Source organism: Aplysia californica, unplaced genomic scaffold, assembly GCF_000002075.1.
Source record: "Aplysia californica isolate F4 #8 unplaced genomic scaffold, AplCal3.0 scaffold01083, whole genome shotgun sequence".
Taxonomy (NCBI): Eukaryota; Metazoa; Mollusca; class Gastropoda; order Aplysiida; family Aplysiidae; genus Aplysia; species Aplysia californica.
The window spans coordinates 30,583-50,247 of NW_004798353.1; the positions used below are offsets into that span (position 1 = coordinate 30,583).

At 40.2% G+C, this 19,665-nt stretch overlaps 1 protein-coding gene across 2 annotated transcripts in view; it reads left to right on the plus strand.

Annotated features, from left to right (window-relative positions):
• LOC101853594 (ectopic P granules protein 5 homolog) overlaps positions 1-19,665 on the plus strand; it is a 49,920-nt gene that overhangs the window by 21,726 nt on the left and 8,529 nt on the right. For both annotated transcript variants that reach the window (XM_035973256.1, XM_035973257.1), the window contains 21 exons: positions 574-671; positions 1,134-1,230; positions 2,312-2,548; positions 3,591-3,757; positions 5,048-5,229; positions 5,989-6,097; positions 6,364-6,487; positions 7,283-7,433; positions 8,102-8,273; positions 9,193-9,283; positions 9,679-9,756; positions 10,241-10,383; positions 11,026-11,194; positions 11,702-11,896; positions 12,334-12,465; positions 13,056-13,137; positions 13,836-14,008; positions 14,629-14,818; positions 16,512-16,685; positions 18,367-18,542; positions 19,019-19,198. In XM_035973256.1, coding sequence (XP_035829149.1) covers positions 574-671; positions 1,134-1,230; positions 2,312-2,548; positions 3,591-3,757; positions 5,048-5,229; positions 5,989-6,097; positions 6,364-6,487; positions 7,283-7,433; positions 8,102-8,273; positions 9,193-9,283; positions 9,679-9,756; positions 10,241-10,383; positions 11,026-11,194; positions 11,702-11,896; positions 12,334-12,465; positions 13,056-13,137; positions 13,836-14,008; positions 14,629-14,818; positions 16,512-16,685; positions 18,367-18,542; positions 19,019-19,198 — 3,120 coding nt within the window. The remainder of the gene's footprint in view (positions 1-573; positions 672-1,133; positions 1,231-2,311; positions 2,549-3,590; positions 3,758-5,047; positions 5,230-5,988; positions 6,098-6,363; positions 6,488-7,282; positions 7,434-8,101; positions 8,274-9,192; positions 9,284-9,678; positions 9,757-10,240; positions 10,384-11,025; positions 11,195-11,701; positions 11,897-12,333; positions 12,466-13,055; positions 13,138-13,835; positions 14,009-14,628; positions 14,819-16,511; positions 16,686-18,366; positions 18,543-19,018; positions 19,199-19,665) is intronic.

Here is a 19,665-nt window from a genome sequence, read left to right on the forward strand (position 1 = left end):
TCTCTCTCTCTCTCTCTCTCTCTTTCTATCTCCCTCTCTCTCTCTCTCCATTTGCATATCAATGTTACTGTCTGGATGTTATTTCTAACTTCTTTAACTCCACAACTCTGTCACAAGAGTATTCTTGAATCCCTAATTAAAGTGACTCAATTCAGCATAAAATTAGATGTCTTAAAAAAAAAAATCCATCAGAAGTAAATTTATAAGTAAATGCACCCGATGACTCCTGGTGACTGCAAGGTTTTCTAATGTTTGTGACATTAAGGCTGCTGCAGATTTAAAAAAGTTACCAACTCAAAGTCTGATTCTTTGTTAGTATTGTTGTAGCTTGGGTTGTTTAACAAGGATGGGTATTGAACCCCTCACCCAATTCTCCCTCTTTCTCAGCTGGGCTAGGAATTGTTTGTAGTGTGGGAACAGTTACAAAACTGGCCCAGAATTGAGATGCATGGGGCGCTTTTGTGGGCAGCTTATGTTCCAGGCGGAACCACAGGAAATGATGATGATTATAATGATGAAGATGATTAGATGATGATGATGATGGTCTCAAGTTTACATTTTTTTCTCCCGCAGGCTTTGATCACCAGTCACCTGACGCATAGAAAAGGGGACAAAGTCATTATGTTTTGGGTCAATGTTATCTTCAAAGTCTGCAAGTTCTTCACAGACAGGTAACTCTATTTGTAATTTTGGAAATTTTTTTCAGATTGCTTCGCTGTAAGTGTGAAACTTGAGTGACGGTTTTACCTTTACATAGATTGTGCTCTTGTTTTGCTTTTTTTTGCTCGTTTTATGTTTTAGTACTACAGTCGGAGCAACACGTAATTTGGTTTTGTGAAGCCTGTGATTGTTGTGTCCGTACTGAATATGAACAGAACTTATGCAGTTTCTTTTCCATCAGAATAACATCTTGTACTATATCATCGGCAAGTTACTCAAATGTCTAAAGCCCGGAAAGAAAAATTGTTCTGTAGAGACAAAGTACTCTTATTGTTTGAGAAATTATGTACCATTTCTTGCTTTTTTCAACATTTAGAATTTGCATTTTGACAAGGTATTTTAGGGATTAACTCGTTCAACTTCAATTCGTTCATTGTTTGACACAGACCTGTGGTTTTTTTTCTTGTATACAGAAACAGCTGCTATGTGGCAGACACCCTGATCCAGTGGTGCTTTGTGAAGAAAGGAGTCAATGATGTGATGGCTATGATCTTTCGCGAAAATTACTTGGTGAGTCCACAGAGGGGGTTTTTGGTAGCATAGAGCTGTGGGTGGTTGGTGGGTGCTCTGGTGTGGTTTGCTTCTTCTTTCCTATCAAACATAGATCTATCGTCCTAATCTCCCCTCCTTCTTTTTTTATGTTTGTTACTCTCTTGTAACACATCTAATCTTCTGGCGCTCATATGACCTTATGCAGTTGCGAGCGCCATAAAACCTCTACTAAAACAACAGCATAGAGCTGATGGTTTGACCTTTCCTGGAGGCACAGAACCCCACACAAGTTTCATATCTGCATTCACAGAACCCTTTGAGTGGGGTGAACCTCTTGCCTAGTCCTATCAAAATGATGCCATCTGATAACGTCGTACACATGATGTGTTAGCTATAGTCTACACAATGTTATACTAATGCTGTAGATGGTAGACTGTACCGAGTGGGTGGTTGGCGGGTGCTCTAGTGTGGTTTGGTCCTTCTTTCCTATCAAACATCTATCGTCCTTATCTCTCTTCCTTTTTTTGTGTTTGTTACTCTCTTGTACCACCTCTAATCTTTGGGATTTGCATGTCTAACTTTGCATTATATTTCTCTCTCTCTCTCTTGCCCTTTTTAACTCCCAGTGCGGCATTGGCCATCAACAACATTTCTTCAGCGAAGCATGTCCTATGCGTCTTTTTCTAGCTGTTTCCATGATGTCCCCGCCTTTTTCATTTCCGTTTGTACCGCTCGCCTCCTTGTCATCTTTGATCTTCCTTTCTTACATTTTCCTTGTGGACTCCTGGTCCACGTCAAAGCCTGCTTGTGGGTGGTTGGCGGGTGCTCTGGTGTGGTTTGCTCCTGCTTTCCTATCAAACATCTATCATCTTTATCTCCCCTCCTTCTTTTTTGTGTTTGTTACTCTCTTGTAACACCTCTAATCTTCGGCACTTATATAACCTTATTGTGTTGCAAGTGCCGTAAAACTCTTACTAAACTAAAAGCCTGCTTGATGATATCTTGTCGGGGGTCTCCTCAGGGCGTGCCCAATCCATTTCCATTTCTTCACCTGTACGTCTTCCTTTACTGACCTTTATTATTTTTCTACCTCGTCCAGAAATTCTGCTACGCCTTCAAGAACCGGCAAGGGGCGCTGTCCTCCATGTGGAACTGGATCGCCTCCTCCACCACCCTCCCCTCCTACATGGACAGCGCCTCGCTGCCCGAGTTCCCGTGGCTGGCCTACATGATCCTCATGGTAGAGGGAGAGAGCGAGGTCAACTCCCGCCTCTGGCAGATGCTCATCATGGAGCTGCACTCGCCCAACCGCCCCAATATCGACAACGGCCTCCGGGTGAGTTTATAGTTTTAGTAATAGTTTTACGGCACTTGAAACACAGTGGAAAATAATGCGCTCGTCAATTTGTGAACATATGGAGTTATTGATACAGTCTTAGTTTAGGTTTTTAGTTTTAGTAAGAGTTTTACGGCATTTGAAACGCAGTAGAAAATAATGCGCTCGTCAATTTGTGAACAAATGGAGTTATTGATACAGTCTTAGTTTAGGTTTTTAGTTTTAGTAAGAGTTTTACGGCACTTGCAGCACAATAAGGTCGTGTAAGTGCCGAAGACTAGATGTGTTACACGAGAGTAACGTACACAAGAAAGGAGGAGAGATAAGGATGATAGATGTTTGATAGAAAAGAAGGAGGAAACCACACTAGAGCTCCTGCCAACCACCCTCTCAGGCTTAGTGGGCAGCTGTTCATTCGCTACCTCAGAATCACAAAGTTCTATCTGACATTTTTGGCTGTTTTGAGTTACTTAGACCATGAGGTCAGAAACCAAATCTTCTACCTGCTCTATCAAAGTCGTAAGATTATTAGGAGTCGTTATCACGATATTCCAAGAATTGCATTCGCAAAAGCTTGAAATGGTGTGAAACTCAAAATCTTTGACGTCGAATTTCTGAAAACTAGGTACTGAGCAGAAAGAACTTTGTAATTTGGAGGTAGCAGAGTGGCTGCTCTGATGTGATCTCCTTCTGCTTTTCTTTTTCAGTGCTAATAATGTGTCATGGTACTGACTGTCAGTTTGTTAGTGTTTTGAGCGCCCCTGAAAAATGGCAGCTTGCACTGTATACTTTGAGTGGGCCGTAATGCCGAAAACACGTCACAGTGTAAGCCGTCAAATTTTTACTTCTTATTCTTTTGTGATTCTCCTGGAGCCACCGGGGAGTGAGCGCTATTAAAGTGATCTTTGTTATTATTATTATTATTATTATTATTATTATTATTATCATTATTGTTGTTATTATAATTATTGTTGTTATTGTTATTATTATCATTATCATCATTATTATTATTATTATCATTATCATTATTATGACGTAACAGGTTGCAGTGTCCAAGCTTCACCTGGAGCAGGCCCCGACCGCTAGCCGACTGACCATCTACCGGTGGGCCCAGCAAGCTCTGGACACCCCGTTCGACCACCCTCTGTTGCCCATCCTGTGGCAGAGGTTCTTTGCCCTGTACCTGGGCAGGCAGGTGTTCGAGTCATGGTACTGGCCGTTCTGAATAATGATAATTATATTGATATGTGAGGCAGCGTGGTGGAATCAGGCTCTCGTCAGTTTTTGGGCATGTAGAGTTATTGGTATCATCTTAAAGCTCGTTCACTTGTCTTTATTTGGATGTAAAAAATATCCATTTATCTTAGATACAAGTTGAGATATTTGCGAATGAAGGAGATGCGGGTCACCTGTTTTCAGAGGTGAGGTTAGTGAGAAATGGCTGCCAAAGATTACTTTTTTCCTTAGCTTAAGAGTCCGTGGTAACTGAAAATTTACTATTTTTGTGCCTTTAATCAATGTTTTTCAGAAAAATCCACACAGAAATGAGTTCTTTAATGGGCATGAAAGGTGTTGAGCCAAAAAAGAAAATTTTATAAAAATTCACAAACATGGGGAAAAATGCAAGTTTCTTCACTTTGATTATTTTGACGAGCGCCTGATTCCACCACGCTGCCTCACATATTCATTTAATGATGATGATGGTGACAGTAATAAAAGTAACAATAATTGTACATATATACATGCTCTACAGTATGTTCTATACCATTAGTAATACTTCACTCTCATGATCTTATTTTAAATTTGAATCTGATTTAGTGTCCCAGAATAATTTAGTCTTCCTGGAAGAACACTCTCTTTGCGTAGAATGTTGTGTCATTTGGTCGATCTAGGCAGAGAAGGGAAAAAACTAAACAAATATAATAAAAAAAAGAACCCCCAACAAAACTAAATGAGTCCTAAAATGTTTGAGTGACTCAGGTATACTGATTGTGAATATAGCTGACTGTGTAAAGTCAAGCATATCTAGTTACCACATTTTGTAGCTCATTTATATAATTTTTAAACTGCTCATTTGATTTGTTACAGTATTTTTTCGGCTATGTATAATTGTGCAAGAAATAAACCGGAACTGCATTGTTGAAGATAAAGAAACTTAATTGTTAAATGAAACCTTCAAGTAAGGGACTGAAGTGTTTGGCAGACATATGGTTGGAGTTGGACACTGACGATATGTGAGGCGTGCTGACAAAATGAGTTACTTATCGCTATCCAAGAATGTGAATATTGGCAGAAAATCGACATTTGGGGTCAGATTTATAGATTTTTAATTGATGCCATTTTGTTCAAGTCTACCTTGTCTTTTAGTATTTCATACTTACAAATTGTACAAACTTCACTTATAAAGTTGATGTATCAATTTCCATAGAGCTAAAATCCAAGAAGTAACTCATTTTGTCAGCACACCTCACATATGCTTTTAATTGTCATTGTGTTCAGCTCCATTGCTCAGAGAGCCAGTGTTGGGGAGCGGTTCTTCGAGTCCATGAGCTACTCGCACATGCTGAAAAAGATGAGGAAGAGGTTGATAGACACCTCCAACTTCCACATGAACTTTGACCCTCAAAAAGACGGGTCCCACAAAAGGCGCAGAAGTTCCCACAGTCCCACCACCCCACCAAGTAAGTTGGACCTCATCTGTTGTGTTTTGTTCAGCTGGTAGTGTTTTATGTATAATATTTTTCCTTGCCAAAACTACAGAGCTGGCTTATGTCCAATGTCCTGGCTGTTTGAACCCCAAAGGAAATTTTTTGACTTTTCAGTTTTTATTTTCCAGATTTAGGGTCTAGTATTAGTATGATGTTTATCTTTATGTGCCCTTTTTTCTTTCTTTCATCTTTCTCCTTCTTTTCTGTAACTAGTGTTCCAAGCACTTCTCTTTTGAAATGATTAGTGTGATGTTTTGTAGAGTTTTAACTCATGCAAAAGGAAATTGCAAATGAGAAGGCAAGTGTTTGGAGGGCTCCACACTAGATCCTACTTCTTTTGAATTTCTCTTTTCTTTCTGTCTGTGTCTTGCTTTTTCCCAGTACTAAGTGGGAAGTTTTGGCAGTTGCTCTGGTGTGGTAAGCTCTTTCTTTCCTTTCAAACTTCTGTTGTCCATCTCTCCTTTTCTTTGCATGTTGCTCTTTTGGAAGACTGCCAATCTTCAGCACTTTTATAACCTATTCGTGTTGCAAGTGCCATAAAACTCTAAATAAAACTAAAAGTATTGACCAGACGTGCATTGCTCAGTGCTGATGGCTTAATCATGTGCTGCAACTAAAACTACATTATATAAAAGGAAATGCTCCTAGCACTAAAGGACAGTATCTGAGTTGATGTGTTTCTCTCCACAATGCGAACAAACGGGCAAATAAAAAGTTGTTGTGTCCTCGCAGTTGTTGATCCAAGCCTGGACTTTGGCCCAGGGACGGCGCGAGTGAACCAGGAAGCGGAGGAGATTACCGAGTACGCCAGTTCTGTAGAGTTTCATCGTATGCTGGCCAAGTGAGTGTCCTTGTGTGTTTGTGTGTGCGTACGTATTCTCGTGTGTGTGTGTGTGTGTGTAAATAATGGTGATTGGATGTATGATGAACATGCTTTTTTAAATGAATGTAAAGCCCATTGAGCACTTTCATAATAGAAATGCGTTATTATAAGTGAAATTTATTTATCATTGTTATTATTACTCCGTTTCTCCTTGAAGGAGGTGGGTATTGCACAAATCGAAGAAAGCACACATGCGTATGCTGATATCTGTTTATGTCCTTCAGGCTGTTCCAGACGTACAGTTTGTGGCTGGAGGAGCCACGACTTCACGACGGGAACCTGTACCTCCCCGCCCTCCCTCCGCAGTACGAGGCTGTCAGACTGAACCAGGTCTTCCAGGGATTCATGGTCAGTTGTAAGATAATATGAGATAGGATAAGATAAGATGAGATAAGGTAAGGTAAGATAAGCTAAGATAAGATAAGAAAAGGCAAGATAAAATAAGACAAGGTAAGAAGATAAGATACTGTAAGATGGGATAAGGTATGGTACGATAAGAGAAGACAAGGTAAGATAGGGAAGAGAAGATAAGACAAGATAAGGTAAGATAAGATGAAATACGATAAGGTTAAATGAGATTACATTTTATTGATCTCCACAAAGGGAATTTTGGTGCGGCATGGTAAATACATACACATACAGGCACACACTTACATTTCAACACTCGCCTACACGCATGCACCAACACTCACACGACACACTCACACACACACAGACACACACACTCTCACACACACACACACACACTCACACACACACATATGATTGAAAGATGTCAGCAGTAGATCTCTCGTTTTTCTTTTCCTTGCATTCAAAACAATTTGGTACTTTTGTCATTTTATAGCATCAGAACATTTTGCCGTCGTAAAAAGCAGAACCTCGCATCTGATCAAATTGAGCATTTTGGGTCTATTGATTTGTTGTACTAGTCTTGCCTATATCCATTTTGACTCAAATGCAGGACAACTTATCAACATTTGAAATGGTAGTTTTCAAAGTAGTTAAGATATAAGTGATGTCAAGAAAAAGTTTTTTTTCAAAATCATAAAAAGTGCAGTTATGTTGCTCAGCCTTTGGACGGCAGAATTGGCTGGCTTCTCTAACACAAACTCATCTCAAACTTTCCCTATGTCTCGTATGTAGGGTCCTTGGATAGAGTTTGTGGACCTGGATGGTGTCCAGTACACGCTGAGTTGTCTGGCAGCGGACTGGAGGAAGCGACTGACGTGCTCTAAGACAGCGCTGTACACGGCCGCGGCAGAGAGGAGGAACACTATGATCGAGCAAGGGGACGGTGAGGGAGAAGTTGTTGTCACAGGAACATGAAGCTTAATGTTTATTTAATCGTTAAAACATTTGGATGATGACTTATTTGTGTAGCAAGTGCCATGAAATTCCTACTAAAGTAAAATTTAATTGTTCCTGCTGTTTTGATGAAGGGGAAAAAAAAAGAGATGTCAATATCATGTAGTAATAATTACTCTCCCATATTCTTATTTTAAATTTGAATCTGATTTAGTTTCCCAGAATAATTTAATTTAGTCTTCCTGGAAAATTAGTACGTAGACGCTGATTTCATTAATTTATCCTTTCAGCAAATTTTCACTTCTGATGGCAAATACAGTTAAAATTGTCCAAGATGGGCATCCTTTTTGTAAGAGGAAAGTGGTTGTTTTGGACTGGTGGACATCTTGGATAGTGTCATCATAATGTAAAAAAAAAAGGAAAAGGAAAGAAAAAACACACAAAGGGGGAAGTGAGGAGTGGTCATTTATACAGGTGATAATCTTGGACAGTTGGCCGTTAGACCAGGTTTGACTGTATTTTTAAAATCTCTGTCCTTATGCAGTTGCGAGCACCATAAAACACTTACCTAAAAAACCCCCCAAAAAACGGAAAATCTCTGTGCCCAAATCTCTGTGCCCAACCTTGATGATGAGAGTTGAAACTTGTCCCCAACAGCCACAGAGCGGATCACTCGTCGCCTGAGACGCTATGACACGCCCAAGCCAGCGCCGGCCATCCAGAATGTGGCCAGCCCTGTGCCAGAAATCAGCACGGCCATTTTGGAAGACAAGGAGGCGCTGAACCATCTCCTGGTTTCTGATCTCCAAGTTCTCACACACTTCACCAAGTATGTTGTCTTCCTGATGTTTGATATTGTTTCTTTTTTTTTTTTTTTTTCACTCTACATGTTTTTATCCCCGAATTGACACAATTTAGATCATTTAGGAGATGGGTTTGGTCAACCAGGGTCTTGAGGGATGCAACATCCCAGCAAAAAAGACCAAGATACTTAAAACTTTGCCTTCACATCTCGCCGATCGGCGATGTTTACCACCCAGTTTCTTTGGATTTTCCACAAAATGCCTTTGCCTTTGGTGGCAGGGTTTTTTTACTATATGAGCCTTGTGATGGCAAAGTGTTAATAAAAATTCTCTCTTTTCAACAATTGAACTCGGGTCTTCTGTGTGCGACAGTGAAGCACCTAATGGTGGTACACCAAAGAAACCAGTAATGTTTGATATGTTTGTATATTATGTTGTGAGAGAGTTTATAAATTCACCAATTGTCCAAAGTGACACTAAGATATTCCTATCTTTGGCATATTTTTTTCCCCATCTGCGTTTTTCTAGGTGCTCACTGTCTATCACCAAACAATGTCCCCCTTTTCCAGATTCACAGAATTCAGGCCAGGCCTTCTGTGTGAAGGTCCATGTACCAGTGTTTGGTGCCAGTGCTTTTGACTTTACTTTTGATTTTTTGAGCTAAAAATGCAATTTTTGTATATTTTTAAAAATAGTGTTAGAATATAAATTTGTTCTCCACAGTCACTGGTGTTTCTTGTATTCACCTAGTTATGGATGTATGCGTCTGCTATGACTGTCAGTCCTGATAAAAAAAGAGCCTGTCTGGAGTTGAGAAAGATATCAACTAATAAAAAATAAAAAAAAGACATGAAAAAATATTTTGCATTGACAGGTCTGAAATTTTAAAAAGTGGTTATTCTTTGTGTTTATGACTGTCTGTTTATCTTGTCTCCTTCGCTTCAGAGTTTTTGCTGTCCGCTGTGCTCAGCACTGTGCCCTGGACAATGTTTACTTGGAACTCATCCCTAATCTGTGGGCAAACCTCACCAAAACGGTACGTGCATGTACTTCTTCCTCACCCTATAGGTTCTTTATGTAGGGGGGTGGGGGGGGGGGATTCCCCCCGCAAAGATTGTACATTTCATGATTTTGAGAAAAAAATTTTCGTTTAAAATGGTGCTTAAATCGTCCAAAGTTATGAATTTTTCTAAATATGATGGAAAATTACTATTTCACATGTAGATGCAGTGTCCTGCCTTTAACACAAAAAGGATGTGAACAAGACTAATGTAACAAACATAATAATACCAATAAAACTGATTTTGTCAGATACATCCGTATGCCCTGGGAAGGCAGAACAATGGGACAATAGAGAAAGGCGACCTTCACACCTCACGATGAGCTGTACGGCACTCTCTTGTAAGTCTGTTTTGTTTGAACTCTTTGCAGGTTCAGTTGAATGCACCGTGCAAGAGCAAGGTGAACCCTCTGCACAGATGTACCGGTCCTGCTGTGCTGCCTGTGAAGGTGAGTGAGCACTTCTCTTTGGAAGGTGATGTACAAATCTATAAATGTCTTTGAGGGAACTCAGTGTGGAAGCTATCGTTAAAAGCTTTTGTGTTTTGTTGAAGGGGAAGTGAAAATCAGAGACAAAATACATTGAGAGACTTAGGAAAAAGATAAATAAGTATAGGGATTGACTGAGATAGTAAGAGAGAGAGAGAGAGAAAATTAGAATGCATGTTTGAACAAGTGGTTTATCACAATACGATTATCACACAGCATTCTCAGAGCATTAGAATACAATGACGCATTGGTGGAAGTTTGATTTTATAAATATCTTTTCTACTAGATCTCCTTACACACACTCGAAAAATACACAGACTCTCGAAAGTGGTCACAAATATGAACAATATACACTTAAACCTCAAACTTACATTCAGCATATGTGTTTGATTACATTACTTTGACGGCTGGATACAAGAATCTGTCGAATGGTCTCCCTCCCCAGATTGAGAGCAAGGAGATGAATGAGATGATGAACCGCAGAATCGAGGAAAACCGTGCAGAGTACAAGCAGGTGATGATCGAGTCTCTGCTGCCCACTGCTCCCCACATCTGCGTGGCTGCAGTTCACACGGAGAATGCCATAACGTACGTAGCTAGCTGTTCTCTGTCAAGATGGTAAATTAGAGATGTGTTTGCTTGACACTGCTTGATGGCTTAAGAATTTTCTGTTTTTGACCAGAGTTTTGTGTTGTATTTTATTTAGACCAGGGGTCACCAAAGGTGGAGCCGGTAACTGAAAGAATGCAGAATGCAGGCTGGATAGCTACTTTTTTTTTTCAATGCAATATACTGAATATGTAAAGAATACACTTTCGCTAGAAATTATGAAGTCTATGAAAGCATTTCTGATTTGCGCTGAAGAGTTGAATGAAATTATTGAATTATGTTTGTGACCAAGTCCTGGGCACACTAAAGACACATCTTTGAATACTGTTTTTCTTGCATCATGACCCATGACTGACAATTTAATTTGTAGTCTTTTCATTCTTTTCCTGTTCTTCCTCCAGTTATTTCTTCTTATTTATTCCTTTTGATAATTCTGTTCAGTCACCTTTTTATTTTTGATAGCTCTGCATTTGATAAGTGCTGAGTTTTATTTTTTTTTTAAATATTCTTTTCTGCAGATGCTTTGGCCATTATCAGACCTTGACAGACAAACTAATGTTATTATTATCATTATTATAATTATTATTATCATTAATATTATTATTACCTTTATTTTGGCAGCATGCTCATCAAAATGAGTCAGCGCAGCAGTGATACCTCACGTGTCAAACGCCTTCATAATATCGCCTGTGACCTTTTCTTCCGTCTGGCTGACATGGTGTGCGATGAGGTCAACTTTTATCCTCCAACCAAACAGTTCTTTGCTTCGTGCATGGAAATCCTAGGCCAGGTCAGTCAATTGCTGTTAACACTTTGCAGTCACTTGGCGAAATAATGCCCCGGTGAAATTTATCCGTAGCGGTCACCTGGCGCAGCAGGCCTATGAGGTCCGTTGCAGTCACTCTCCTGGCTGGGTGACTAAATGGGGTATTTTGTATTGCTGGCTGTGTGTCTGCAGAATGTTAAATAAAGGCAGGGTTGTAGGGGGTTTTGTGACACTGAATAGTTGGATTAAAAAACTGAGAGCAAGCAAACGGTGGAACAGCATTCCGTATATTAAAGAGTTCAACTATCTATCATCCTCCACATCTCTGCTCCTTTTTTCTGTGTATGTTACTTACTGTCTAATACACCTCTAATCTTTGGCGATACTTATATGACCTAATTATGTTCCAAGTGCCGTAAAACCTGTACTAAAACTCAAAACATCAAACCAGAAAAAAAAAAAAAATTAAATTTAAAAATATCAAACAAAATACAAAAAAACCCAACCTAATCCATTCATCCCCCCCCCCAGGAGTTTGTGTCTCGTGACGCGGCTCAGACAGAGGCAGTCCTACAGCTGTGCCTGGAGAACCCCAAGGTGTCGGGCCTGGTGTCCCCCCACTTCGTGCCCAACAGCTGCCCGGCTCAGCTGGTCACCATGTACGGTCAGCTGCTGCATGTGTTGCAGGCCCAGAACATGGAGCTGGTCTTTATGCTGCTCACCAAGGTATGGGTCTGTAGTAAAATTACTTTTGTGCTGTGGTGAATAGGGTTAATGGAATAAATCTAGAATAGATATTGTATATTGGGAAAGCATCATGTAATACAAGTATAGAAGAGAGGGTGTGTATGTGTGTTGACTTGTACCCATGCCTGTAAGTCTTATGTATTTACCATCCCAAACACATTTCTTTTTTTGGGATTCAGTATAATGTTATCTCATCTTATCTCATCTTCATTGTCCCAAAGAAGTTATAGATTACTTACTAGTAAAAACTTTTCTTTCTCCTGCTGTGTTTGTCTTTTGACTTCTGTCATTGGCTAGAGAGCTTAGTAAAATGCTAACTTATCCCATCTTATTTTATCTTAAGGCCTTGTTCCAATGAAGTTATAGAATTACTATCAAGTAAACATTTTTCTTTCTCCTGCTGCGTTTGTTTTCAGTTCGACATCCGTCAGTGGCTAGAGAGTCACAATCCTCGCGAGGCGGAGCGTAAGATGCTGGTGGAGTCGCTCGGGGCAGCCATGATGGCTTGTGGTGCCGAACCCGAGGCCAATTCTAAACTGGTGTTCGGGGTGAGTAGTTCTTGTCAGTGTTGTGAACTGCCCATGTTGCCATTGTAGACTAAAAAAAATACATATTGAATAAGAGAAGTAGGAGAGTTTGGTTATTTTGTTTTTAAGAATGTGGTAGCTGTTGGAGGGTACTGCTGGTAAGTCTTTATTTATTTACAATTCTTTTGATGTCTCTATTTCTTGTCTGTTTTTTCCCTGACGTATTTATGACTATTGTTTTTTCGGAGTACACCTCTTCGCCTCACATAGACTTGTATTATAATATCCAAGACTGTGCACTCTGGCGTAATTATGATTCACAATGGAGCACACCATTTGACTCTATCTGAAAACAAATAAAGGGTAAGAGGGGAAGAAAGGTTTGCGCAAGCACTTCACTGAAGCGAGATTGATGTTCTGCTGTCCATTTGCGCACGTCCATGATGCACACCAGCACAGCAAAGTTTTTTAAAAGAGAGCCAAGACTGGCAGCCATGATTATGCCGGGTCAAGGATATTATTGTAATTCAAGTCAATGGCGTCAAAATCCCAGAGAAAAATGGAAATTAACAAACCTGTCAACAAAGTCTGTCTTATCGTTGTCTCCTCAGCTGTACCTGGCTCACCTGGCTGCTCTCCTGGAGAGTCGGTTCCCGTCGAACCTGTGCCTGGTGGTCAACATGGTTCTGCAAGGTGAGAAGTTATGGGGGGAATATGGTTTTTTTAGTTAGTTTTAGTAGAGATTTTACAGGGCTCGCAAGTGCATAAGGTCATATGAGCGCCGTGGGGAGGAATATATAGTGCTATGTGGACCAGTTTTCAAAGGTGCCAATTTGCCGGAGAAATCCATAGCAATCTGGTAATCCGGATTTCTGAAATGTTCTTTGTGCAGGTGGAATAGCATTTTATTCAGAAATAGTTTTGATACAAGATGTATTGGACAATATAATCCATAAATTTTGAGCCTCCATGTGTGCATTTTCATGGGGTCTGAAAAGTTCTGTATTTTTTGCATAGCTAGTTGGCACCTCTGAATTCATTTTACAAGGAAGTGGGAGGGGGAATGAGGGAGGAAAAGGTGAGAGCTGGGACATTGTGTCCCTCTCAGTCTTGGGTGGCCCTTCGTATAATGTTTTGTTTTTGATTTCCACAGTTGTTGTTTTGCACATTGATTTATGTAAAGCACCTAGAGCTATCTGTACACAGGAGTAGGCGCTATAAAAATGCACTTCATTATTATTTTGATAATAAGGATCATTCTTCTTCTTCTTCTTCTTCTTCTTCTTCTTTTTCTTCTTCTTCTTCTTTTCTTCTTCTTCTTTTCACAAAATCCTAGTGACGTCCCCAAATGTGACAACAGAGTGCTAAAGTCCCTATGTCTGTCCCTGTAGGTTCAGCAGCTGAGCGCCTGCACACCCAGGTGTGGGAGACGTTGCTCCGGTGTTGCTTCACGGACAGAGTCGTTCACACCGCCGACGACGCTGAGACCAGGCAGAGGACGGACTCCGTGTTTGATGCGGCGAAGGTGGAGGCGTGCGTGGACAGTCCTATGTCCACTGTGCAGGTAGGCGGATTGTCGATTAGTGCTCAAATCAACTGCTTCGTGTAAGACTTTGTCATGCGTCATTTATCAAAATGGTGTATGGTCCAATCTTACACGAAGCAGTCGATATAACCTTACATAGATGCGAGCGCCGTAAAACATATACTAAATACAAAGTTTTGTGTATTCTTTCTACAATTAAGATGGAAAAATTTTGTGAAATTGTATAGATCTAGCGTCATTTGGATCAATGTGATGTTATTTAAGGGACAGGACCTCAGAATTTAATGTCCATCTCCGATACGTGTAAAATCGATATTTTGTGGGTTAGCTGGTCTTATCACAAGAGCGATGACATACTCGTACCTCTAAACAATCACCTTAATAGAATCTACCGAGAAAAACCAAAATGTGCTTACTTTGTGACCACAGCAATGAAAGAGTCCAACATCTGCTCTTCGAATGTCCCAAGTTATAGGATCTTGGATGGCAACATATTCCTCTCATTCCAACAACAAAACAGTAACCTATTTTGTGGCAACCAAAAGAACTTTTGAACACGACACTGGACCAAATTCACAGTCTCAACGACTGTGGGTTGACAATAACAATAATCTTGTGATCTTGATATCTCTGTACAGGTGAAAGAACTACTGGACTGGCTGGGAGCTTTCTTCAGTCATGCCAAAATGTCTGGAGGGTCTGAGAACTTTGGCCTGTACTCTCACTGGAGCCGATACGTGCCCTACCTTGGCCTCATGATTGGTGCGCTGGCTCAGAGCTTCATCACAAAGGTCGTCAACGGCTCTGAAGAGATGCAACCTTTCCAGGGTAAGACGAGTGGGTTTTTTTTTCTAAGTGGCCGATATAGGGATGTGGATGGGTTTTTTTTGTTTTTTGTTTTTCTTTTCAGTGGATGGGGATGGTTATGTTGTAGGTCTGTTTTCTTCGTATCCCCACTCTTTTCACCTTGTTGCCTTGCTTTTTTTAAAGCTACTTTAACAACCAGGACTTTTTTTTCTCTTTTAGTTTGTGATACTAACAAAAGTTAAAAGTTGACTGAAAAGTTTATTGGTCTGTATTCATTTTAACTCCACTATGACTGCCATGGCCATCCAGTTTATTTTAAATTTCTGTCTCAGTGTATAAATCAGCTGTTCATAGTTGTTTAGCCTAATTAATGGTTCAATGTACTTGGCCTTTCTAAGCAGGGGAAGTTGTTGCAGTGCCCTCAGTTGCATAAACCAAGTATGCGCCCTCGCACACTCTCACGTACATATCTCAAATAAATATTATGTTGGTGGGTGCTCTGGTGTGGTTTGCTCCTTTCTTTTCTATCAAACATCTATCATCCTTATCTCTCCTCCTTTTTTGTGTGTTACTTTCTTGTAACACATCTATTCTTCGGCTCTTATATGACCTTATTGTGTTGCAAGTGCTGTAAAACTCTTACTAAAATTTAAACTAAAATATATATTGGTATATTAACTCTTTGACTACCAAGGCATTTTCCGCGCTGTGACCAAGGCATTTCTTAGTCTTAGAATTTCAGAATTACCCCTGTTCTTCTTTTGTGTCCGATGGGTATAATTCCATCTGGAAGTCAGACATGTTATATACTAAAATGAAGGTAATTGAATGTAGAATATTTTTAATCTAATTAAAAAATTGAAAAAAATCTTAAATCCAAACAAACATAGGAGGTAAGTGAACACAAGGTGAAAAAAATAAAAAAATAAAAAAAATATTTTCAACTTTCATTTCTCACAGTGTATAGCTGCTAAATCCAATCACTTCATGACTTGGTCATACTGAAGTATATCCAATTGTCTCTAACTGGGCCAAGTTTCATGCACAATGGTCAAGTATATACAAAGTTGTCGCACTTTTGGTGAAATCACTCACAATGAAAAAAAGAGAAAAAAACGCTGCACACACGCCCCTCTTTGCGAATCGTCATTCTCATCGCTGTCGCTGCTGTCCGACTCAGGTTTAACTTCATCACCTTCTACATCACTATCGGAAAGTACTGACAGTTCCCCATCAAACTTTTCCAGGGCTTTTGAAGCAGAAAAACGTTGTGACGGGCGGGTACCTGATGGGTTATCAGCCATTTTGCAGTTGCTATGCCTGTAGACTAATTCGGGCAACACAGGACGGGTCAAAAAACATGAAAAAATGCCCCCAAAACAGCAGAATAAAACACAAAAGGCGCTAAATTCCTTCACTGGTTCACTGATGTATGGTAAGCAGAGCAGTTACAAACATGCAATTGAAAGGTTGAGTCAAATTGTGGAAGGGAAAGGGAAAGAGAAGCGCGAGCCGCACGAACTAGGAAGTTATGGAGCCAATAGATCGGCCCATGGTAGTCAAAGAGTTAACAGGTAGAAAGATAGATACATAGATAGGTTAGGTAAATAGATAGAAAGGTTTACAGAAAGATCAAGAGGATTGATGCATTAGCTATATCAAATATAGATAAAAAGATAGATAGATAAAGTTTCCCCCTCTTTGTACCTGTCAGTGTTGGAGCTGGTGTGGCAGCCGGTCATCTCGGTGTACTCCCCCTGGCTCCAGCCACTGGTCACTCCAGATGGACAGATGACCGCGCCCTGGCTGGAAGGGGACAGCACTCAGGCGGTCATCATGGTGGCGTCCTTGAAGAAATCGGTGCTGCACCTGTATCAGCTGATGCATGGTGGGCGGTGAATTTGTTTCGTTTATTACAGTTTTCTAACGTTAACATGACATGGTGGAATCAGGCGCTCGTCAATTTTTGGGCATATGGGGTTATTAGTATCATCTTAAAATCTGTTCATTGGCCTTCCTTTCGATGAAAGAAATGTCTATGTATGTTGAATAGAAGTCGAGTTACTTGCAGTTGAAGGAGGTCAGGCTCGCCTAGTTTCAGAGGTAAAAATAGCGAGGAAATGGCCACCAAAGTTTGTTAACTTCCATAGCCTGAGAGTACTTGGTAAATGCCGATTTCTTTGATTTCATTATTTTAACCTGATTTCGCCACAATGCCTCACATATGTTGTTTTTTTTGTATGGATGTTTTTCCCATTGTAGAATATTGTACTCAGGGTTTCTTTCACACTTCTTTTTTTTTTGTGTGTATTCTGCCCATTTAGTTTTGTCACAAATGTTTTGAATTTGCGATTTGAGTCGCCGTGTGTCAAGTATGTATTTGGATTCCAATGCAGTAGCCCCTCTTGTACAGGATGCCAAGACATAATAATATATCCTTAACAGTTTACCAGTTATATAGGTTCAAAATGTTATCCGTTACAGCCCCAGTCGCATTTCTACATTTTCCTCACAAGTTTTTATTCCCCCATGTCCAGTCGCATGGATTTCCCTCACAGAACACTGGCCTCCTCAAACTCGGTCAGGTATTTTTTCCCCCCATAATCTATCCAATTGTCTCTGAAAAATGTGAGACATTGTGGGGAAATCGATGTTCGTTGAAATAATGAAAGTGAAGAAACTGGAATTTTTCCGCAGGTTTGTGAATTTTTATCGAATTCTTTATTTTTTGCTCAACACCTTTTTGTGCCCTTTAGAGAACTAATTTCTTTGTGGATTTTACTGAAAAACAATGATTAAGGGCATAAAAGATGTACATTTTCAGTTTGAACGGACTCTCAAGCTAAGGAAATGATGCAAATGGCGGCCTTTTTCTCGCTAATTTACCTCTGAAGCTAGGCAACTCCCATTTCCTTCAATCGCCAATATCTTGACTTGTGGCCAAGATAAATGGATATTTTTTCCTTCAAAAGCAAAACAATTGGACAGGCTTTAAGACGATACCAATAACTCCATATGCCCCAAAATTGACAAGCGCCTGATTCCACCGCGTCATGATACAAATATTCCATGTGCTATCTTCTAAGATTTCAAACAAAAGCAGTATAGAAATATTTTTTTTCAATTCTGCAAAAAGTTACAGACATCTCCAGTATTGGCTGGGCCTGAGGAGTCAAAGACTCCAGCATAACTTGGGCCACAGGGAAGTGAGGGCTAAAAATGACCCATTGCTGTAATGAGACATAGTGCAGAATTGTATAATATGAGTGTGTTCTGTCATAGCTGTATTCCTTTTTACTCTTAATCTCCGGCAAGCCACTCCCAGCGGCTCGCTGTCGGAACCCCTGTGCTAGTGAGCTGGGCTCTGGAACATTCCTTTACGGCGACTTCGACATCAATTTACTATTCGGCAGTTGCAGAAAACATGTCTCTTTTATCAGGATTTCACTCATTAGATGGAGAACTATCAAAATAGGTTCACTTGTTTTGATTTAATAACGGATTTAGTAACGATTTCGTCGAATTAAACCTCCTACAATCTAATATTTGTTTGTTTTTTCTTTTTTCAGCTAAGCACCCGACATCTTCGGGCGGAGTCCTGTCCCTTCTCCTCATGTACTACATGACGGCCTTGAGTACCAAGGTTACCCCCGCTCATGTGTCTGATGTCTATGTCAACGAACTGAAGGAACTGCCGTGGAAATGTCTGTGGCCAGACCTACAGCTGCTGGAAACAATGACAAAAGTAGGGACTGGGATGCTGCTTTTTTAAATTTCCTTTTTATAAATATGAATTTGATTCAGTCTCTCTTACCGACTTTTTCTCTTTTCTTGTTTTGTCTTATTGTTTTGTTGGATTATTTTTTATTTTGTATTCTTCCTGATCACAGTCTGTTTAGTCCTCTTTCATTGAACCTCTTCTCTATTTTCGGGTGGGTGGCTGTTGGGCTTGTCTAGTAGGTCCTACTTGTTTTCTTTCCCTCTGTTGTTTCTATCTGTCTCACTTCTTCTCTGCACTGTTGACTATTAATTTGTTGAAGTGCTTCTCTTTATTAAAGCTCAGACTCCTTTTCTGACCCAGCATGTCCAATTCATGACCCCCGTTTCCTCGCCACATACACCCATACTTTTCCAATTTTTCAATTCTACACTTAATTATTTTTGCCGTAAATGAGAAGTATCAATGAAACCTGAATTTTTCTTTCTTTCTTTCTTCCACAGCTCAAGGAGGTAGCCTCAACATGTTGCTACGCTCTGGTTGGTCACATCTTGCCCCAGATTAAGTGGAGGGAGGTGATGAGCCACTTCTCCAGCCAGCTGCACCCAGACCTGGCGTCTCGCATGGTGGCCTCCCTGGCCGTACTTCTGGTGCAGTCCTACGTGGACCCGACGTTCTCCGAGGTCTGAAGAGTTGTTCGCTTGAATTGTAGTTAATAATGGCAACAATGATGATTTATAAAACGCTTTAATCCCTACACGGCTTTCATGGCCATACAATATAGAATTATCATACAGAACTAATGCCCAATCAAAAGACAGAAAATGTATATTGTGAGACCATTTAACAAGTACGTAAGCACATGCACGCACATACATGCACACTCACCTCCACACACACATGCACACACACGCACACACACACTCAAAAAGGCACTTTAAACGATAATTTCCACTTCCTCCTCCTCCCAACCTGTTTCAGGTCCGTAGCTAAGTTCCCCCTCCAAGTACTTAAAGGCTTTCCTTTCTTTCTCAGTCCTTGTGGATTCCATCTGCAGCAGGGTTAAATGAACCGTGACATTTTTTTTGCGATTGTTCCAATATGTACATTTATATGTAGTAGACATATGCAAAGCATCAGGGTGAAATCA